Source organism: Helicoverpa armigera, chromosome 5 (assembly GCF_030705265.1).
Source record: "Helicoverpa armigera isolate CAAS_96S chromosome 5, ASM3070526v1, whole genome shotgun sequence".
NCBI lineage: Eukaryota > Metazoa > Arthropoda > Insecta > Lepidoptera > Noctuidae > Helicoverpa > Helicoverpa armigera.
The window spans coordinates 3,531,531-3,555,711 of NC_087124.1; the positions used below are offsets into that span (position 1 = coordinate 3,531,531).

General features: G+C 35.2%; 3 protein-coding genes across 4 annotated transcripts in view; 2 read left to right on the plus strand and 1 right to left on the minus strand.

Moving 5' to 3' along the window:
- The window catches only part of LOC110384560 (uncharacterized), a 434,794-nt gene that overhangs the window by 313,092 nt on the left and 97,521 nt on the right, over positions 1-24,181 (minus strand). The gene's annotated exons all lie outside the window — the stretch shown is intronic.
- Positions 1-24,181, plus strand: part of 5-ht2a (5-hydroxytryptamine (serotonin) receptor 2A) — a 96,899-nt gene that overhangs the window by 65,036 nt on the left and 7,682 nt on the right. The window contains exons 4-7 of the mRNA XM_021327268.3: positions 1,332-1,453; positions 2,664-2,862; positions 16,440-16,568; positions 18,475-18,678. Of these exons, the coding sequence (XP_021182943.3) occupies positions 1,332-1,453; positions 2,664-2,862; positions 16,440-16,568; positions 18,475-18,678 (654 nt within the window). The remainder of the gene's footprint in view (positions 1-1,331; positions 1,454-2,663; positions 2,863-16,439; positions 16,569-18,474; positions 18,679-24,181) is intronic.
- Positions 6,390-7,758, plus strand: LOC126054599 (uncharacterized). Of its 2 annotated transcripts, XM_064034743.1 has the most exons (2): positions 6,399-6,691; positions 6,963-7,224. In XM_064034743.1, exons 1-2 carry the CDS (start codon positions 6,405-6,407, stop codon positions 7,075-7,077), a joined length of 402 nt encoding a protein of 133 aa, XP_063890813.1. In that variant the 5' UTR covers positions 6,399-6,404; the 3' UTR covers positions 7,078-7,224. The 2 variants fall into 2 exon arrangements, with proteins under 2 accessions (XP_063890812.1, XP_063890813.1); XM_064034742.1 differs by having other exon boundaries at positions 6,390-7,758.

Consider the following 24,181-nt stretch of genomic DNA (forward strand, 5'->3'; position numbering starts at 1 on the left):
ACTGGGCTACTTTTTGAGAGTTTCTACTACCCACAAAGCAGTTTCAACCCTCAATCCTCTACCAAAGTAGTTTTAATCCTTACCCACCCACGAAACGTCTCACAGACGGAACACGATAATTTTTTAATTATATCAGTGACAAGAACTCACGCCTCCGACCACGACGAGAGCTTGGGCGGTCCTGAGGGATGTGCCAGGGGAAACTACAATTTGATACGTGCTTTGCACGCCAAAATATCAACAATTTTAATTTCCTTGCGTCTTAGAGACAAGTCAGGTTGCTAAGGGTTAAAAACGCAACAGTTTTCTACACAATTTACAACTCTGTGTGTTCACAATTATGTGCACGTAAAGTCCCAATATACTTCAACTGAAAGTCCAATTCAGGGTTGTTAAAAACTCACGTGTCCGTAATAGAAGATTTATTATTTGATCCCGTTGCACAGGGTCAAAATTGGATTACATTTTCAATTTCTTTAGTAATATTAAGTTTTTATAGCTATAGAATAAAATATAGAATAACTAAAAAAAATAATCAAATAAGCTTATCTCTCAATATTTTGGTGAAATCTTTTGAAAATAGCTGTTTTCCGTCTTAATGATAAGTTACATGAAACGACTGCCCGTATGGTCTTCATGACCTTGGTCAAAATTATAGGAAGGTCAACCTGATACAAAAATAATACAACAACAGAAAGCAAAAGCAAAAAATTAATTTATCTCAAACTTTTTTCCATCTTCAATACCTATCATGTTTCCGATCGATCATCTGTCAAAAGATAATTAAAAGAAGATAAAAAGGAACGTAATTAGAAAATTTCAGTGAAACTTGCTGAAAACAGCCTCCAACATTGACAAGGTGCTTGATAAATTATCGTTTTTCTGAATCTCAAATTATGGCGATTATATTTTTTCATCTTCATCAAGTTATTTAAGTAACGATCTCAACGTGTCATAATATTTTTGTAGAACTTTCTAGACTAGTAAATGGGTAATAATAAAGTCTTTTTTTAAGGATCATTTATTTTTATTCGATCTTTTTTATGCTCAGATAAACTCGAAGCATAAAGAACTAATGTCAGACCATTTACCTGTGAGACAGACTTTCGCCTCGGTCACGGCCAAATTACCTCTATGGATGGGTTACTACATACACATGACACACTTTTCATATGAAAAAAAAAAAACAATTGAGCACTATAACCAAAATAACCCAATCTATTAAAAAGTGTTCGATTACTCCGAAAAAAAGTTACAAGCCAATCTGAACGTTACCACTTTCAACATAGGGTCTAATATTACCTGTATTCATTATCCCACGTTGTCCATAGGTACCTAGGCATACGCAACCCTCTGAAGAGTCGGCACCACTCCACCAAGAGGGTAGTGGTCATCAAGATCGCTCTCGTCTGGCTGCTAAGCATGTTCGTCTCAAGTTCCATTACTGTTTTAGGTAAGTTTAAAAAGTTGTTTGTTTTTGAGTGAACTTTTATGGTGGATTGCACTATTTATCCTATTTATACGGTGACTTGATCAATAGGCCAGATAATGCTAAGGCCAGTTCTGATTTGAAGAGAGAGTTCTTCAAAAGTCCGGGATAAAAACTATCCTATGTTCTTTCTTAAGGGCAACTCTATCTCTGTCCAAATTTTATTAAAATCAGTGCGGTGGTTTAGACGTGAAAGCATAACAGAAAGACAGACAGAGTTACTTTCGCATTTATAATATTAGTAGAGATGGTGCAACTCACCCTTAGGGATTTAAAGTAAACGTTTAAGGCTTGAATTTTTCTATAGATGAAAAATATGTTTTAAAGAAAATTATCTTAAGAAAAACAGTCGCATATCTTCACTGTATGAAAAAAGGTTCCAGGTAGGTGAAGGTGACGATGATAAAGCAAAATGTCATCTTGACCGAAGTAACAAAGTACAGGTACTTTGTTCTAAGCACAAAGACATTTAAGCCACCAATTATACCATTAGTCGGAATTAAGCTGCATTTAGACAAACAAACGCTCAAACACAACTTCCCGACCGTTTAACTTGTCTAGCTTTGACCAGGATTAACGTGCATTTAGAATTTAGATGTGTTCTTCAATAATGAACTGGCGATCAGAACCTGGATTTCTGCCAAATCCAATCTAAGATAAAATTGGCAAGAAGGGGAAATATTAAAAAATAACATAGTCATTGCCAGTTTGGCTGACTTGCGATATTGTAACAAATAACTGCTTTTGACTGTTTTTCTTTTTAAGATATTAATTGGCGATTGAAGCAGATTAGTTTTTTTAGTTTGTTCTTAATGGGTTGTTGTTAACTTGTTTTTGAGTTGGCCTTATTTTTCTGTAGCGAGAAAAGTGACTTATTTTTCAATTAATTTACTTTTGTTGTTATCAATCTATACAATTTCTACCTTTTTATATACTGGTGGATAAAAAATATTTTTTAACTGTCTTGGAAGCGTTCAAACCTCTTTAACCGTCTGTATGCCGCTAATTATAAAACAATAGAAAATCAATTGCGTCTCGCGTATATTCGCAGTCCGGGTTAAACATACAACGGGCTAAACACTTCCATTTATAAAATTGTTAAATATGGTAACCAATCTTATTTCAAAAACATTTTTCTACAAGTAAAATTATGCAAATTTTACTCTTTTCTCAGGTCTCATCAACCGCACAAACATAATGCCGACCCCAGACTTGTGCGTCATTAACAACCGGCTGTTCTGGATCTTTGGGTCGCTGGTCGCGTTCTACATTCCCATGCTGACCATGGTGGTGTCTTTCGCTTTGACTGTTCAGCTGCTGAAGAGGCAAGCCAGGCTCGCTGCCACTCCTGTGCCTGGAGGGACGCAGAGGAGGTAAGATTCATGAACTAGTTTGCAAAAGACTTTTCCTTCTCCTTACGCAGGTGTAGAGAACTTGCTCACTGCAAACTTTTAGTTGCCCAATGGTCTGGTCGGGCTCATAAATCAGTATGGAGATGAATAGTATGGCACTTTACAACAATCAACTGTGTGAGGTGTATGGTATCAAACCGATTTGGATGTTTGATTGGATTCACAATATCTGATTAAACACTGGATAATCAAAAAAAAAAACAAAGCAATAAATTGTACCTGTACATTTTTCTGTATAATGTTTACTTACCATGATAGTTTTATTTACAACAACACAAGTTTAACAGTTATCCATCCTGCATTTAAACTTGCACCTTCATGCAAAGTCTTGGCGAAGAAATATCTTTGAAATGTGTGCGTAAAGTGAATGTAACTCAAGAATGTCGTCGCCTTGGAAGATTAAGAGTTCTATAACTCTCATTTCGCAGGTTACTTCCAAAATTCTTCGTCAACTTTCCTTAGCGAAACTTTTTGCTAAAGTTATTTTTTTCTAAGTAATTTATAAGTCATTCCGGCGAAGTCATTTTTGGGGAGGAAAAATAAATTTCCTCTTTTATTATGGCGGTCATTTTGTTTAATTTTATTATAGGTGGGAAAATATTAACGCTTCTAACTTTAATAAGTTAAGCGATAAGTTTTTTTATTCTTAAAAGTTACATCGATATCTATATCATTCTATACTTAAATTATCTTATTTGAATAATTCGCAGGAGCTTATAAAACGATAGAAAAAAATAAAAGTAACATATCATATCAAATTCGATTTTGTGTAGTTGCGTCACACTAAATTACAGATGTTAGAAATACGAATGCCGTCTCAAATAAATCTCAACTTCAGAATCTCTTCTAAAAACAAAATTAAATTACTATCAAACAGAAAAACCGCACAGAAATCCTCTCGGAACCTACTTTACCTATCACTAAAGCTCTCACGAACAGGTAGCGGAATAAATCCGTGCCGAAGGGATCGGATGCGATTTTTATCCGCACCGCATTACGAATTCTCTGGCCTCGATCCGCATCGCGACGTGCAAAAACCGCATGTCATTTTGTCCGTGTCTTGTGCAGATGGGTGCAGTGAGCCGTGATAGGTGCACAACTGAAGGCATATTAAGGTCACAACATACTGTGTGTACGCGACGTCGTCGGCCCGTAAATAGTTGGGGGAAATTCGGCCGCTATTTTGGTTACGAGTGGTTTCGTGGACGGTGATTACGTGCGGAATTTTCGGCGTATTTTAATTAATGATGTGGTTGAAAAATTTCAGTTAATCAAAGTTAAGGTCAAAGTATTTTTTCTGTTTCAAGACTAGCAAATATAAGAGCTGTTTCGAAACGTCAAAGTAGTTGCACGGTTTCAAAGTGTGGATCTCATGGAGATGAACTGGCAAGAAAGTCCATAGACTCTTTTACCCATAGGTAAGATGATGACAATCTTTTAATCTCTTTACACCAAAGACTTGTCAACATAATATTGCTGTCAAAAGTCTCGCACGTGACATTAAATGAGAACAAAAGCTTATTTACTGAACCACATTTTAGGCCAACTAAGATTCTTTTAATAAAAACCAATTACATTTTTAAGAGAAGATACGCTTACAAGTTTTACAGGCTCTAATCTTCTTTTCAGTGTTAAGCCTTGCGTAGTGACATAACAACACGTTTGATTGTTTAAATTATAAAAATGGAGGTTCTCTAATCCTTGTTTAGAGTAACGTAGCGTATACTAAGTATGTTAGGACATTTTGGAATGAGCGAGAATTACCTACCCGCAGACCATTTGGTCTGTTAGATTCGAGGAAATGTGAAATGTGCCTAATTTATCTTGCTGTTTTACGCTAGGACTGCATACAAGTTGACCATTTGTGGGCGTCATTTATACGTGTATTTCTATCGGGTTTGGATAATGATTGTTGTTTTGACATTCGTATTTATTTTACAGAAATTTTCCATCAAGAAAATAATTATCGTGATTTTAAATATCAATAATATAGGTAGGTAACTAATGGCTTGAAAGATGCCATAAATAGACGGAGGTTTTTTTAAGATAAATAACTAGGTATGGTAGGATTTAATTTTGCAAACCATTCAAAAAATTAAATATTTACACCAACTTGTAACATAACATTTTGTTACGTTTTATTGCACTGGTTACCTATATCATTAATCTATGTTACCGATACTTTAACCGTCCATCATTCCCGACAAGGAAAAAGGAGGGTAAGACGAACCAAATCAAACAATGGTTAATCTGCCAGGGTCATTTGGCAGAAGGTATTGTCATTTACGAATCTTTTTGCGGCTAAACCATGCTCGACCAGATTCGCTGACAAATGTCTCAGAAAATGCCCACTTATAGTAGGTACCTACTTATAGTGTTTCCTGTGTCATTGGATTTTTCTTTTCTAAGATGATTATTATGTTATGTTTGGGCTTTATGCCAGAGGCCTTCTTAAACAAAGTAATTTCTATTACTTAGATATTAGAATTATAAATGCAACTACTGAAAAAATTTAAATATTTGGTACAACGAGCCTAAAAAAGGATGTAGTCTATAGTTCCACGGCACTTGGGTAAAACCGCTTAAAGAAGCTTTTTAAAAAATATATATTATATTACTTACGTCATTTTATTCATTGTAAAATTAAAAAGATTATTTACCTACGTGTTAAGCTATTTAACAACCACCTAAACTCCATAAAACAAATTGAAGCAATTTCCTTCAAACTCAGTAAACCCACTTTGATCTACCGCGTGAAAACAAGAACTCTCTTGAATTCTTTGATAATCAAAGTCTTTGATTGAACTTAAAAAGAGCAAAGAAAAGTTTAAAGTACCTCTTCGCCTTTACTCAACCCAGTTTAGATGTTTTTAATTAGAGTACTCCTACACTGCAAACTTTTAGTCGGCCGATAGTTTGTTTGGGATTATAATCAGTATGAAGATGAATAGTAGTACGCACATTACAAGAACAGCTATTTAAGGGCTTATTACACTTGACTAAATTCAGTCGTCTAAATGATTCAGTCACTAAATTCAGTCAAATGTAATCGCATTTAGGAAGGTAGTTTTCATTAAATAATTTAGGAACCTAATTAGACAAACCTAATTAGACGACTGAATTTAGTCAAATGTAATAAGCCCTTTAGCCAGTGTCAGACCGACTGAAAGGTTTGGAATTAAGATTTTCTTTGTTTTTTTTTTTTTGACAACTATCGGGTCAACTGTAGGCCGACTGTTTAGTTTGCGGTTTGCGGAGTACTCTTAATTCTGTAGGAATGTTTAGCTTAATTAATTCGACATAGGTACGTACTTATTCGAGCAATTACGTTCAAGAAGAATTTTTAGTACAGAATATTTCATTTCCCCTGAAATATGGGCTAGCATTTAAATAAAACTACTTTTACGGATTTTATCGCGGTTATATTATATTATTTAATCCCGACGTTTCGGATCCTACAACAACACAACAACACAACAGTACAACTAGCGGACAATGAAACTATGGTCAGTTTTGATGTTCAGTCATTGTTTACATGCTTACCCGTTGAAGACTGCATCAAGATTGTGTCTAAGAAACTAGCAGAGAATAACATGCCTACTGAATATGCTGAACTGTTAAAACATTGCCTAACATCTGGCTATTTACTGTGGAATAATCACTTCTACACGCAAGTGGATGGTGTAGCAATGGGCTCCCCAGTATCTCCCATTGTTGCTGATATCTTCATGGAGGATTTTGAGGAGCGAGCCCTGCAATCTGCACCCGTAACACCCAAATTCTACAAGCGGTACGTAGATGATACTTTCACAATACTACCATCTGACAAAGTCACAGCATTTTTAAATCATCTTAACTCCATAAACCCCAAAATTCAATTCACTATGGAGTCAGAGGCAAACAACTCCTTAGCTTTCTTAGATGTTTTGGTTATCCGTAACCCTAATAACACCTTGAGTCACACTGTGTATCGGAAGAAAACCCATACAGACAAATACCTTCATGGTGAGTCCCACCACCACCCAACACAGTTATCTACCGTTGGTAAATCATTGTTTCAGAGAGCACGTGGGATCTGCGATGAACAACACCTGGGTGCTGAGCTTCAACATGTTAAGCAAGTACTGCACGACAACAAGCTCCGAGTACCGCGCCCTCGTCGCAGAACCCGCGTGAAACCAGCCACAGTTGAGCGTCTACCTGCTGTTCTTCCATACATAAGAGGAGTCACAGACAAGATTGGCTACATCTTGAAGCGAGCTTCAATCAAAACCTACTTCAAGCCGCTGAAGAAGATTAGTCAATTCTTACCACCTGTCAAGTGTCACATACCTCTACAAGATGCGGGTGTATACAAGCTTGAATGTGATTGTGGTCTCTCTTACATAGGCCAAACTAAAAGAAGCATAGGGACCCGCGTAAAAGAACACATCGCCGATGTCAAACACCGCCGTTCCAGACAGTCAGCAGTTTGTGAACACACACTAGACAAGGCCCAGCATTACATCAGATTTGATAAACCACAAGTCCTTGCAAAAGAAAACCGATTCCTACCTAGGATGATTCGCGAGGCTATTGAAATTAAAAAACATCCAAATTTCAATAGAGAAGATGGCTGGGTCATACCACCTGCTTGGAATCCCATCATAGAAACTATTAAATCAAAATCCAAGCCTACAACTGCTCGACCTAAGGATACAGTTAGCTCGTTTTGCGTGAATCGGATTGTCAATAATAATTAACAAAATGTAGGGTAGCTGTTTGTAACTAATATATCAAGACGACCAACACCTTAGTCTGCCCGTGACCATGGATGCTGTAAAGGATCCGAAACGTCGGGATTAAATCTATACATATAATAAAATGATAGGAAAGTCAAAACTGTACATTGAATATTTTTTTAAAAGAATACTTGGGGGGTGATCTATTATCGATTCTGAACCCAAATATATAGTTTTTAGAATTTTTGTCTGTTTGTCTGTTTGTCTGTATGTTTGGTCTCACTGAACTCGAAAAGTACTGCATAGATTTAAATCAAATTTTGCATGAATATTACCTGGGGGCCGGTTCAACATATAGGATATATATTATCACGCTATCACCTACGGGGGATGAGCAATGAACGATAATTTCTGTTAACGTTTCTGCAACAGCGGGTGCAATAATGACACATATTTGAATGTTGAACTTTGTAAGTTTATCGGCCTATTATCAATCTTTACATAGAAAATAACGCTTTTATAAGTAACTTGAGCAAAAAACTGAATTTAAAGAAATGATATCCTAAAATTATAGATGAAGAAAATCATGCAGAAAAAGATGTGCCATAAAACTGGTAGTAGGTAAAATATCAATGAAAACAGACTTCACTTTGTCATGGTATGTTCTTACTTTCAAGAAAAAATTATATGACAACGTGTGTATTTTGCTACTATAAAAACACTACAAGAAATATCAGCGCATCATCAGGGACATTTTTATAATTATTTCACCATTAGAAAGCTACATTATCTGCGAGTAACATAGGGTATATTTTATCCCGGTGCGGGCAGTAGTTCCAATGGGAAGCGGCACCCACGTCCCGAAGAAATTATGAACTTCCCCACATTCTTAAAAAGTCTACATATACTGTTCTGACATAATATAAGCTATACCTCTCATAAACATGAATATCCATTAATTTCATCCAATAACAATCATGCATCACACTGAAAGTGCATTGCGAGTCTAAGATTTTATTATTATAAAAAAAACATTGTAATTAATATTCAAACATCCTTAAAAAAAAAATATTACATTATTTTGAATTCACTTACATATAAATAGAAGGTCCTTATTAATATACTTTTTGAGTAATGAAGAATGTAGGCAAAATACGACCGAAAACATTGTGTCACTTCTAAATTTAACATCAATGGGAATAACTACCTGTCACAATACGTCAACAAGATGTCAACAGAAGACAAGAGTTCGTTCGTTCTGAAAACGTACAAATTACGCGTCGCAGGCCAGAGACATACTTGCTTTCAACTTCTGATCACAAATCATCGAGCTAAGAATTATATCACAAATACACCGTTTACAATTACGAACAGACACAGTCAGACCCACGGACTGAGTCTAAAAAAACATCTTTTATACAGCTACGTTTGTATCATTTATATTATTCAGTTACTAAGACAGAATTACTATCAAACCTGTTTTTGCTAAATGTTCTATTAGTTTTTGCAAACATACATTCCCAACTCTGATCTCATGGAGGTGGCGCCCGGGTGTCACCACTGTGCGGACTGTGTGACCTATCGCACCCGGCCCCGGTTTAAACCATGATCTGGAGCGAGAAGAAATGGGATGACAAAGAATGAGGCGGCGGAGCGACTGAAAACTCCCAACTCTCATCCCAGCCACTGCGGTAAGACACCACGAAAGCCGGGTGTCGAGAGACGACTCCCGGCCACCGTAGGCGTGAGCAATTAGTTTTGAGTGGGTCATCGACCTTCCGGCTTCTGGGAGACCCGTTATTTCACGCGCCCCTCAAGGAGATTCAGCAAACCCCTGTGAGGCCCACTAGGGCCAAAGCCTGACACTCCCTCACGCTGCTCAAACTGATGGCTGAGAATTACGTAACTTTCCAGGATGCCATGCAACGTGTTGCAAATGCCCAGGCCTTTGGGAGCTTGGTAATCCTTTTCTCCACCTTAACTTGAGTTTTGTGGTACATGAACAAATTAGAATAGTAATGAATTAGGTCATCTTCATCACGTATTTACCAACTCTTAATGTTCATCATGCACACCCGCTTCTCTAACTTTATTGAAGGATCACTAAAATTGTTTCAGTTAGTTTAACTGCGCTACTATAGCCCGTTGTCAAACCTTTTAATATCAATTCTGTAGAAGTGTGAATATCGAATGTGTAATGTATCGAATTTCCGTTTGCGCATTGCACAAAAACCAACGTTATGATTTTCGAGAAGTCAAAAGAGTCGGCCGGCTAAGAATTATATTCATCGTTGGTTAATTGAATACATTTTCAGAAACCACAATAACAGTAGGAACCAAAGCGAATGATCGCTTCATAGAGCTCTGATTTTCTCGAGGCGATCAAGTCAGTTCTGGTCTGTTCGCTCATCAGATCTTTGAAAGCGGTTCGATGTTAATATACTGTTGTCCTGTTTACCTACGTGTGACACATAATATGGTATTTAAACGTCCTCCGCAAGAGAGCGAACGTTTGTGCTATTTATAAAGACGAAATTTTACCGTTGTGCAGTAGTGACGCACAGTATACACAGCACTTATGTTTCTTCTATTCTGCTGGCTCCACCAAGAAATGACAAATTGCGAGCGTACATTTTGAAAATCTTGGAAGAACTGCAGGCTTCAAGTGCCAACACACGAATTGGACTTACTCTCTCGGACGTATACTTTACCTGATCGTGAAACATTTCGGTGGAATTCCAACATAACATAGTGAGTGAGTGCACAGAAAATCCCCGAAATACAAGTAGTGAAACTATGCGCTTGCCTGATGACTCAGTCATCATGCACCCAGCTATTCCTCAATTGTGTGGGTGTTGGCTTCCAGTCAAACCGAATCTTTTTGAGTACCAATGTTTACTTGGAGTGCCTATCTGATCTCTTCAACCCAGTGAACTAGACACCGCGTTATCCGTGGTAAGTAAAACTGTTTGACAGACTTTCTGGCTCCTGATTTGTCGCAGCTGCTGCAGAAAATGTACAAATGACAACTTTGTCAGACCTTTGTTTTATGTGAGAATTACGTAATAATTTTCCAAATCGGTTGACTAGATCCAGAGATTTACTCAACGTCACAAACTTTACTTCTTTTGTTTAGATAAATAGTCACACACCATCGACACCACCTTGATTGATCAACCCGTGCTGCTGCTAAGTGGTAATCCTAATTATATTGTTATGTAAAAGAATACACCTACGCTTCGGCATAAGTAGTATTTTGACAATTCCAAATTGCCCACGCAGACGAAGTCGCGGGCAACAGCTAGTAATATAATATAACCGCGATAAAATCCGTAAAAGTAGTTTTATTTAAATGTCTAATATTCGCGTAAGTGTCAGAAATCAATATGGGCTAGCAATTATTTTTCTTTAATTGTACAGAATAAATAGTGAAAAGAATTTAATTTATACAGATTTGTTTCATGAGAAATACTTAATTATCGCGGAAATTAAAACAGTAGGTAAATGTAATTAAACAGTAACCAATATGAAATTAAACAGCTTTTTATATGTATCAGACAAAAAAAAATTGACGACCTGAATGGAACTTATTATTAAAATCATTAAGAAATGGTATTGTATTTAAATTGATATTTAACCGCATTTTATTTTTAAACTGAAGTTTTCGGTCAAAATTCCAAACAAATGTTTTATCTTTAGTTAAGTGCCTACTCAAAGATATCTAAATATGCAGACGATCCCAAAATAACTAGACACAGCCACCGTGAGAACCCTATTGATCCAGTAATGATAGACTCACTCACAGTTACCACATCTGCCTTAATTGAAGGATTTAAAGTGTGGGAGTAGCGTGTGGAACGCCACTGGGTTAAATAAACCTTTGTACGCATTTTAATCAGCTTTCAACGGATACCTACTTACTTGGTACTAAAATAATCGGAATTACAATGGTTTGGAAACTTAAATGTGGAAATTATTTAGTGTGAATATTTATTTTTGGTGGGTTGGATTAAAAGTAGACAGAAACAAAAAATCAAAACAACGTAAACTTCTTACCGCTTTAAAACTAAGAATCAGTTTATAATACAAATATCTAATCTTTGCTATTAGATAATTTATTGATTCTCCATGATAATTTGGTTGTGAACATACACAATCAAAGGATCATTAGATAGTATAATTAGGTGGGGTTACTACCAGAATTAATTATAAGCTATTTATCATCAATCACTAATTTATGCCACCCCCATTCAATATCTCCCATTTCATATCAATATCCCATTATAAAACGAGCTCCTTAACCAACATTAAATCAATATCCAGAAATCAAGAAGCAAATTCTTCATCACTCCCAAAAAATATTTGTGCCCCTAACAGAAGGATCAAAAACAAACTGGTTTATTCATAGTTCAGTTGTTCATTATGATCGATGGTACAGCCAGGCCTCTTCGTAAGCCGTTTGGCAGGCAGCCAGGGTGAATTAGAGGGGAAATATACGGGAGAATCTTATGAACGGCCACGCTCTTGAGGGAAAGTGAGAATTTGGTTGTACCTTGTCCGTATGAAGAAGGACGTTGTTGAAAAAGCAGTCTTGTTCTCAAGTATGAGTGTGTGGGTTTGATTTCATATCAGGCAGATACCATTGCAATTTTTTGTCTTGTCAATCTTGAACAAAAATTATTTACGGTGAAGGAAATGATCGAAAGAGGGAATCTTGACATAAATAATCCCGTGCGTTTTGTGTCCTGTTGTATCTAACACCTTGAAATATCTTAGAGGAATTTCATCTTTAAGTACGCCGTGACTTAATTATCTGAAAGATATTGTCACAGCATAGCGTTTCAGAAAAAATCCTTGACCCGAATGTTTCCACAACACTCCCACTAATAAACTGTAATGGGAAACAAACTAAGGAAATAAACCATACTTATTATCTCATTTGCAGTTAAATGTACATTAACATACACTTACTAATTCGAATGATAGAACTCATAAAAATAACCACAACGAAGAGAAAGAAAAGAGAATAAGGGATGAAGCAAATATAGACGTTTAATAATAATAATATAAGCAGTGCAATGATGAGAATCAAAATGGTAAATAATACATTTGTATAATGGTCAATAATGTATTTGAAACTTACAAATAAATAAGTTATTGAATAGCTACAATTAGCTAGAGATTAGCTTTTGCTCAAACTTCGTCAATTTTTACGACGTGAAATTTTAAACATTGTCGAAAACGATGACGTGTTACATAAACTAATTTTTTTTCAAATCTATTTTCTAAAATGTTTTATAAGTCGCTGTGAACAATAGCTGCACAAAAGCCACAATAATTCCAACCAAAACGAAACATCAACCAGACAAAATCTTGATCGACCAACTCCCTACGGATCAAAGCATGCATCTCCATCCATTTACTACATTTGGATTTATTCCAAGACTTATATTAAGAGAACACGATATCCATGGAACAGGTTCCAATATTCGATCCTATTCCTCAGGGATTAGGTGTTCAAAAGAACCCTTATCTAAACGAGCCTTTTAACCTTATTTAAAAAATGGATGGGATTGAATCTAGGTATAATAATCTTCCGAGCCAATGAGCAAGATCGGTATCAGAGGGAACCGTATCGATATACGTTACTACGAAACTATGAAGAATAGAGGGTCTTAAAATAACCTATATCCTAGTTTATGAAGCAATCGTTTTTAGTAACAACGGTGTAGCTTCAAAGTATGATAGAACATTACTAAACTGTTGTGGAAATAGTATTTGCAATCATCATCATTGATTTCTAGAGGAACTGCTTGTTAGTATTTTACATCCAGAGAGTCTACCCTTGACCTTCTTCTGTTCATACGATCACCTCGTTGGCAACCGTCGTGTTACATTTTCCACTCTAGTCACAAACTTTCTTTTATGTCATTGAGCTGAATCCAAACCAGTGATTTGACGACCTCACCGATTTCATACCATACAAGCTACCAAAATTCTGCTGAACCCATTTTCAGAAAACCTAACGAACCATATAAAATCGAGTAATACATATTGGTCTCACGTCACATTCATACAAGCTTTACATAAATATCATTGCTTTAAGTACCAACGATACCTTTTCACCTATTCGACGATTTTCAATTGAAGTTGATGGTATTAAGATTTCGCCATAATGAAATGTCTATTTGACTGAATTTAAGTGAATTACTTAAATGGATTTCTGTGGCCTGGAAATGGACGGTTTCAATAATTTCATTCGGATAAATTACTTGATTTTTTGTGAGTGGGTGATTTGGGATGATATCATTGAATTCAGGCTTACCTGGCCTTTTAAGATTGAACTTGTTACTTAAAGGGCATTTGCGGTGTAGTTGTGATATCTTTAGATACTTACTTCATTGTAATCTCATCATCATCTCCCAAGACTTTTTTTGGGATCGGGTTGCAGTCCGGATTCAGCTGAGTACCAGTATTTTCACAAGGAGTGTATGCCTATCTGACCTCGTCAAACCAGTTACCCGGTTTGTTATATCTTTGTAAACCAATCATTGTAAATATTAGTTAGTTAGTTCCAGAAGTGATACATTTCACCCCTTATAAAAATCCACTTTCCCTGAATCCTACTACAATTCAAAACGTTCCAATCACACAATGACCCACAACAAACTAGCCATCCACAAGGCCATTACAGCAAACAAGATCATAACAAATTGCTGCTATAAACCCAGCCAAATGTTAGCTGTAAATATCGATACATGAAATGGCGGCCACGTTATAATCGATCGTAAAAGCTTTAATGTAATTGTTTGTCCGGACTCATAACCGACATTGGCCTTAGTTCTGTATGTCTCGATTTATGAGCTGCCATCGATAAACGCGTCGTTGCTTCGAAGATTTTCGATTTTAGCTTTTGTCGTGTTGTATTGTGTTTTGTTTTTATGTGTTGCTATTGTTATATCAGTTTCTAGTATGCATTGTACCTACTATGAATACTTCTTATCAATATTGTTAAGAGCTTCTTCTACTAGAAAAAACATGACTCAAATAGTCTACTTATAATAAAAATCTTTCAAAATGTTCTGCTTGTTAACAATTGTAAAAAAAGCATTTCTTGTCATCATCATCATCGGAAATAATAATTTTATCTGTAGAAAGTCTCGAATCGCAAAAATATTTGCAAATATTCATCAAGTTTCCCAAAATAACATTCATGTAGTTCATAATTACACGTCACAGAATCGTCAAGCTAGTTTAGTCTGGTACTGGCGTTAACTGTAACACACGTTTTAGTACAGTTACGGAGTAAGGAAAGACGAGCAGAGGTGCCACAATGCAGGTAGGTCAGGAGCCTTCTTCTAGGTCAAATACGTACGGTGTGCATGTCCAAAACAATCCGTTACGTGTGAAATAACGAAGCATTCGGGTTCTTTGAGACATTCATCAACGATTTTTGGTATTTCAATAATGGGCGAGTTCCAAATAAGGCGTGTAACAGTCAAGACAGTAACGTTCCTCGTCCCCCGCATTTTGGTGTGCTATCTCCTCATGAAATTTTCCGTTATGGCATCTCCGCTAGTCATTTTGTTCTCCATGTACCAAATCCATTACAGCTCCATCATGTTTTTGACATGCATCCAGTTTCTCAAAGCTAAGGGCAAGTCTGACTTAGAAGTTTATTGGACAACAGTTACTAGATCAAAGTCTTGCGTGTAAATTGTTTTGGCACGATATATAGTCTAATGGAATTGAGTTATTTCGGAATAATTCAGTTTTCATATTGTGCTAGAATTATTACTTCCTTAGCGTGTTGTTTTTGCGGTTGTAAACAGTTAATGGTGTTTAGGATAATAAACTGGGTAGCACGTCGTATGTTTGGATAGTGTATGATTTATGTGGAGCGGTCTCAAAAATAGTTTTTGTTGCTTTTTCAGGAATCAGAGAAACGTAATTTATCAACACGATATTGCACAGAAAGTTCATCAACCTACCTCATTCTGTCAAACTTCACTAGCTTTTTAATCCTATTACCATAGGGGATAATTAATGTTCGATTAATGTAGATCGACCTGCTATAATACCATGCTTTCTGAAAAATGATCAAAATCTTATTAGGAATCTCTATAATGTTGAACAAAAAATTCCAAGATTTCGAGTACTCTTACTCGTTCATTGACTGAAATTAAAGCTGTTTCCAAAAGACAGTTGAAAAATTCAACCTCAATTTTTTTTCTGGAGAAGTAATAGGGTCATCCCGCGCAATTTTACCAGCTTGGCGCCTAACGTAGTCTTCCAAGAAAATGCAGCATTTTTTCAACATTTTGTATGACCTTTACTAAGATCCATGTCTTTTGAATGCAGAAATTATTGACGATATTTACTTGAAAAAGTATGTGGGTACCTATGTCATACTAAACAAGCAACGAAACAATGACGCTGAAATCTTTTAGGTGTTCGGCTAACGTTGTAGCCTCATGAGACACTTGAACATAAGTTTTCTGAGTTACAATAACCAAAGCAATTAAGACATCGTGTAATTAGTTAAAGAAGGTAGTCCAGGTTATGTTGGTTTCGTGCGTTTTGCGGTCATTCTGAAACCTCGAACTTGATAAGGATGGTACAATGTTACGTGGATGTGGTTAAGTGTTACAAAGTTGCGATAACTTGAGTGATCTCCCGGTCCTACATTTTGGTCCTATTTTCTTACTTTTGAAAAAAAATCTAGTGCCAAAACGGTCAAAACTAAAAGACAAATTTCTTTACTGTTACTTACTACAAAGTTCTTACTGATGTTTTAAGTTTACACTTTGTTGGCAGGCAATGCGGCGGTTACGACAACGGTCCAACTCAAGGCATGCGGCGGGTTGGAGTGAGGAGTTCTCCAGATCTATCACCTAATAGAACTGTCTCGAGGCAGCTCACTTGGAGAATCACTAGTGCTACCAGGTAAATATATGACCATATTTTGACAATAGCTGGGAAATCTTTGAAGTAAAGTAACTTTTAGTCGGCCGATAGAGGGTTTGGGGTAACAACGATGTAATTGTCCGTATCCGGACGACTAAAAACAAAAAAATAATTTTAGAACCACTGGGCCAAAAAAGGACCGACTGTTTAGTCTACAATGTGGCCGTAGGTTGATATTGAAAATTGTTGATGCTCTTTTGTTTTCTTCATAGGTCGATTAAAATAATCTTGCATTGTATTCTCATACTCGAGAATAAAAATACCCTAAGGCTACTTTTAACGGTTATTGGCAAAAATAACAAAATCTACATAACCCTCATATCGAAAACAGTAAATCAGCATCTTTTCTCACACATATTTCTGTCAGGCCCGAAATAGACAAAAATATGAATAAAAAGCAGCCCTTTTCGGCCTTTGGCCTACGGATTTAATAAAATCTAGATTTGTCACATAGTAAATTCAATAAAATTGGAGTTCAAAAGACCGGAATGTTACCGAGCTTTGAACAACGATCATAAAATACCTAACTAAAAATGGTCGTAAAATTTTGTCGTATTGGCAGCTCTATCCGATTGTTTGATCTGTGACCACAGAACTGGGAACCTTATTGTACTGCACTCCGCAAATTAATTGAATAAATTGATTGCGTGTTTATTTCGATTTAATTGGACCGTGTTATTATGAGAGCAAATAATGATTGTGAACCTTCGTTATTGCGTAGATAAAGGACATATTGTATTTCCATTAAATTACATTTTTCCGATAGGCAAGTTAAGGAAGTTGCGTTTGTGTAGTAGGTGGATACTGAGTAGTGGCAGGGTTGCTAAAAAAAGATGAATTTTGGACCAAAACATTACTCAAACGTCTTTCTATTGTTAAGTTTTTATATAGCTGTAAGTCTTCCATAGTGTAATGTATTACATACCTACTACAAACTGATGTCAATAACCTGTTCCCATAAATCAAGAGTAAGTTACGTGAAAGCTAGTTCAAATAAAGGTTGGCATGAGTAATTTTCACTTCCCATGTGGTTTTCCCATACGAAAATTACGTTCCCATGCCCAAAATAGTTATGAAGTGAACCGTGGCCCTTAATCACGGTTCCGACAGCCGGTAGTGCCTTGTTTTACTAAATTAAGTTTAGCAAAGTCATAAGGGAAATTGTTATTTGAAATAGCGTGTAATTTTGGGGATGAAGTGTTGGATTTTGGTGATGAAATATTGTTGAAAAAAAAAATAAGCAACGACTAACGGTACATTGACCTATCTATCTATTTATTAGCGATTCGAGATTAAATTGAGACAATAGCTGCATATAAATTATGTCTTTCAATCGCTGACCGTATACTGCAACCGCATACAAGGGATCGATAGGTTATAAAAATCCGCAATAAATAATATTCATCAGGTGGTCCGAAAAAAACAGTTTTATTCAGATAAATATTTAAAAGCTTTTCCGTCGTTCAGTCGAGTTTCATTTGTTTTTCACAGTGAATATAACAGCGCTTTTACACCAGCGGATTTTAGGCGCAACAAAAAACTTGTCGCGTGGGTTTCACATGTCATCGATTGAACTGTAGTTGTCAATTGTTTGAACCACGACCATACTGGCTTCTTCCATTAGTAAAAGTTTTTCTAACACGCTTTTATTAGGTCGACCTGCATGTACGTAGTAATGAAATCTAAGGTAATTAAACGGATTGTAGCATATAGTCAAACTGATCTGATGGTATCGGAAGATATGGAGTTAGTACCTACATTACGTTAGGACATACATAGCTGTTTTTGGACTTGTTACAAAATTCTTGTAATGAACACTGACCATTATTACGTGCATAAATCATATTTTTATAGTGTTTTTAAACTGTTAATTTATTTCTCCCAGAGCTCAACGCAACAAAGTGGGGATGAGCGTCTCCCACCCCCAGCTATCGTACATGAACGGCTGCGGAGGCACCGGGTCTTCAGGGTCGAGGCGTGGACGTGATGTGGCCACGCAGACTCCTCCCAGCATAGCTGCGGAGACGAGGAGAGCGAGGCTGAGGCCGTTGAAGCTCACGTTAGCTGCTCCTAACGCTTTGACTCTTAGGTAAGTGCACGGAGTAAGGATAGATGAGTCATTTTGTTCTCCAAGGTAAGTGGGTGTTCCATATTTGTGTTACGGTCTTTGTGTGGTGTAAGTATCCCACCAGATTCGGTTTTTGGCTCTGTATCATGATTGATTCCTGATGTTAATAAAGAAACGTCAATAATCATTTTTTTTTCATCAGACAAAAATAAATAAAACGATATGATATAGGTTTGTAATAACAAACAAAATTCAATACCGAAGGCATTTCAAAATAAAACGTCTGTTCCAATTAACAAATTGCCGATCATATGTATTAGAGTCATATTGTTGGACACTAACACAGTGGGACAGTACTGCTTGTGTGCATCTTATACTTCAAAATCAAAAGTCATTGCGGAAATTAGCATCTTTTGTTCTATATAATCTTCTTTTCAAATAGAAATTCGAGTATCTCCACTCACCATGCCATTTGATCACCATTTCTCCTTCTTGGCGTATCAAATTACCTTCATAGAATTAATAATCCGTGTTTGCCTGCAAAAGCTTTCATTACTAATTAGTGCAGTACAAACAATAACAAGCTCGAAGGCTTTTCGACTAAATATCTGATTCCATTTGCAATCCAGGTAACATGATATTGGCGATCGGAAAATAAGGCTGGTGGATGCGGTTCTTGTATTACAAAACAGATCGCATAATGGTACTAGTGTTTTTGGTTTTCAGAATTTGATAAGTGGTTTTATTATGACTATTGTAAGCTACAAACATGACAATATGTAAAAGCAGAATGAAGTGAAAAATTTTTTGGCTACCCATTGCCATCATCTGTGTACCTATTGCAATTTTTCTTAGTAAGATTTAACTGCCCTAAAATGGACACAAAGACTTTGCGGTTCTGACGAGACGTTACGGTTAAGAAATACTTTTTTATAATATGAGAATCAAAACCACAATTTAATATTAATGCGGTAGTTAAAATAGTAAATATCTTTTTTGTCTAAAAAGCAAAATAACATAAATATTTTAACTATCCCAATATCCAATAAATAACTTAACGCAATCAGTTATAACCTAGATTCTATTCTAAGATGACATTAAATCTAAATCAGCTCCAGATATTTTGGATCCGATTTAAGCAATAAAAGGTTACAATCCTTATATAAAGCCTGATAGGATAAGATCTGGTGCTGAGAAAGGCCATAAAATACTTTCAGAGGCCTTGTGGACTGAGATTGGCAAAGTTAAGCCTTTTTTAGTAAGATTTAAATTGAAGCCTATTGATATATGTGTAATGCTTATGTATGTGTTTACTAGAACTTTCAGTAACGTTTTTGTTAAGAAATTTTACTTGTCATATAAGATAACTATACCAACATTGTTCAAAATTGGTGAATCGTAGATCGATAAAAAACTGCCGCTCTGGTGGCTTGATACTTATTGCCTATGGTGAGGATATTTTCTAGTGGCCTTTAGAAATAAATGTTAGTTAAAACAAGACATATAGGTATTTTTTTTTTTCTCTTTATATTTATATCTTCTGATTATTAAACATCAATTGATTATTGCACGCTTGAGTTAGGTTCCATTATTCACACAATTTCATAACTCCATTATCAACTCAGTATTCCCTTCCCAGTCATAATTTTAACATTTCTACACAATAACAGAAGGAATTCCCACTGTTTCATAATATTTATTATTTCATTAAACTTCAAAACTAAAGTCAAAGTCTTTAATTATAAATGCTAAGAAAGAAGCCTCATTGGGTCTGACAAACTTTGAGAAACTGTTGCCAAGATTTGCTCTTAAATTTTCAATGAAGACAGAAAGTTGGCTGCAAGTTTGCAAAAGAGATCTTAACACTTGTTTTAATTTATCAAAGAATAGGCAAGAATAGGTTTTTATAATGTAATAATTACTACATATTACCGCATATTGCTTTGTCCTTCCTTTGTTGGAAAATAATAATATCGGAAATATTGTTTCGTCGGTATTGCTACATTACTGCTATTAGCTTAATTTGATGATGATTTGATGACAATGACATTTAGCGAATTGAGTTAATACCTACCTAAATACATTACATATACAAGCCTATTACAACTGTTCATTATTGTATTCCTACTGCAATTGGATAGAAGTTACTTAAAACAAAATATACGTTAAAAAGTGACTCAATACAGCTCACTTTTCATCCGACCACATTTATTTAAAATGTCAGTATTCGCCTTTAATATTTTATACAATATCATTCATTTCTGGTCGAGATCGTCAGATGTTTTAACCACGTCAGTTAAGTTTAATCGGTGGAATTCCGTGACGAATAACAGTTTTAAAATTCAAAATATTTTTAAATTTAAGTTCTGGAATATTGATGGAACATTTAAAATATTTTAAATTTATGTTCTGGAATTGATGTAACATTTAACAGCTGATGTGAAGGTTCTTCTGCGAATTTGATTGGTTGATTTGGTATGGATTTTTAATGTTTTGTTTAATAGGAAGATATTTACCTAATGATTAATTCGGATTAATTGAATTTATAACAAATTCCATTGTTAATACATTTTACAAAAGCATAGTTGATTCTGGGTCAGTAAAATGAAAGATAAATGATTTTATTTTTTATTTTTGTGCTGCAAAAAACATGAGTCCAAATAATTCATGAAAAGTAAACAGCAATCTCACGTTTCACTAAAACATAATTCTTTTCAGAGATTAAAATGTCAGATTCAAAAACGTGATGAGTTCCTAATTACCGTTTTTAATAAACATCCTTGCTTTACTTGTAAAATTAAAAATAATGCTAGAAATATGTGCCCAAATTTTTGGTCAGCAACTGTAAAGTATGTAGGATTTTAGATTAAACGTCAAATTGGCTTCGCTTTGAGTCCAGTATGCAAAAATTTGCAGTAGCTTTTTCAGTTGTTTTGAAAGTACTCATTTTTCGTGCAATTGTGTTTACTGGTGAAATAAAATGTGGTTCCAAATCGGAGTAGGAGGATTTTAGTACGGTTATTTGGCTTTTAGTGTAAATGTTTTGCCAAGTTTTTTGTGAAAAATATTTGGTGGTCACATTATGTATGAAAAAGACAAATTGCTACTGAAAGAATTTGCTGCTTTGCCTGTTTATCTAATTACAGTACAGCTACTAAAATAATTTCTTTTTCTGCCAAAATAGTTAAGTATAGCACAGCGCGTACAGTTCACGCCTAGTAACTATTTGATGCCTTAGACATGAATCAAATGGCTCACAAAAAAAAAAAACAAAGAATCAAATGGCTTACTTCAGAATTACAAAAGTTATTTAGGGTGAGCTTACCTTCGTACTTACAACAATAAAGTCAAGATTAACGAAAAATTAAAGCAATTTTCTGAAAAAATACCGTACAGCTAAACAAACAGATTTGCATAACACCGGAATCTTTCAGCGTTTCCACAGCGGCTTATACGAATTAATTACATTTTGTATCTGACTGTACTAGTGGCTCGTGGCTCGTGGCTCTCACCAACTTCATGTATATTTATGTGGCCAGATGTTTTTACTTGTGGTCTTGTTCTAAGCTGTATGGAGGTGATTTATTTGGTTATTTTAATAGTGGCCAGATTTTTTTGTTGAACGATGACTATAAGAAAACTTGTCTTTAGATATAATATTGTCGACAATAAATGAATATTGATTTATAATTTCAGGGCAGATCCGTTTCTCCTGATGCATTTTTTGGAAAAATAGCATATGAGACATGATATGTAGTAATTTTTTACCATAACATTCCTTACGATAATCTGTTGAGATAGTGGTCGAATGCATACCTATTTTAAGTAGATAAAATGCCTGTCTACTCATCACAATTCTTTGCTTTGCCTTGGAAAATATTATTAGCATCTCTAGAAGAAAAATAATACAAACTACCTAGTTAAAGTACTCATTGAGTAGGTACACCATTTGTTCATTTCGCTGTTCATTAAATTGATAGCAGCACTTAGGTAGCAGACAATGAATTTCCAATTTACACTAAATTGAAACTAACCCTCCGACTCCTATTTAACATCAAAGTCTTTGATTTTGATATCATTTATTTGGATGATAGGTAAGTTTACTATTATTTGATATTACTCTATAGCGGGTTTATTACAATCAATGTTGATATAGTTAATTTTATTTCTGTTTCAATGGTAAATTCGAGGAAAATCGTTATTCAATTGGACCCCAAATTATTGGGAAAAGTAGTCTTCGGCAGTATCCGCGAATGTAATCCAATAAAAGAGTAAAAACAATATTAAAGACACAGCAAGTTATATGACATGACCACATTTCTATCTTCTTTCATAGATATTAAATAAATAAATTTAATATTTACATGCATACATTTACATGCATACATACCTAGTCAAAGAGATATATGCAATATATTTCTTTCCTCAAGAGATTTTTCTCTCTTTAATATTTTTTTTACTTAATAAATTCAAAAATCTTAAAAAGCGGAAAGTTAACCCATTTTAACAGAAAATAAAGCTACACTGTAATAACCTGCTTTCATATTCGCACACTCGAAAATTTCATAACTACCTACATATTTATGAATCTGCAACCAAATAAAAATGTCAGATTAACTTTTTGTACTGCAAATTAGCCTTGGAACACGGAAAATTTAGTTTTGGCTTCCGTTATATGTAGAAGTAGAAATTTTATTATTTCTAGATGTGTTATTCTATATCTAAGTTTATTTTCAAAGTTTTTATATGCTCTTTGAAGTTGAGTTTTATTTTTTATATCAACTCAACAGGTCGTAAAATCTTTGAAGGGTGTAACAAAAAGAAATGTAAAAATTCCAGTTAAAAATTATTCATACATAATCTGCAAACAGTGGTTTTCTTTGTATTAATATAAATCCAAAATCAAAATTACAAATCTTACAATTTTATGATACTAAATACTTACCTATATTATCTAAATGTCTGTCATTAACAGAAATGAGTCGAGATAATTATCTCTAAAATTAATTCATCTCATTTAAAGGCCGAGTGCCATTTGAGACTTAAAATCCTTAAAATCCGATATCACTTAATCACAAAAAGATCCATTGAATTCACCAGGTCCAATAGAAAATGTCAATCAAATCTGCGGGATTAAATTGGGATCAAGAAAAAAGGGGCTTAAAATATCAAAAGGTAAATAGGGGTCAATCAATCAATTGGACGAAAGGGATTGAAAAATTTGCGCCTTTAAGGGTTCGTGTTATACCTTCATTTGTACGGGACCCTGTTGGCAGTTGACGGTTGTGAGACTGGAATTTTGATGAATCGCAGTGGTACAGATTTCGTTAACTGAACTACCCTAAAAGGTAGGGGACGGGCTCATTGATAAACGGGTTTGCAAAACGTGTTACAGCACTTTCACACTAGCGGCTTTATAGTACATTTATGTCTCGCGTATAGGTACTCGGGACAGAAAACAATTGACAACTCTACCGATCCAAACGCTGAAACGAAAAATTTTGGTCTCTTGGAATATATGTCG

Excerpts from the sequence above, each read along its gene's own strand:
- LOC126054599 (XM_064034742.1), top strand. The coding sequence starts at position 6,405 with ATGGTCAGTTTTGATGTTCAGTCATTGTTTACATGCTTACCCGTTGAA.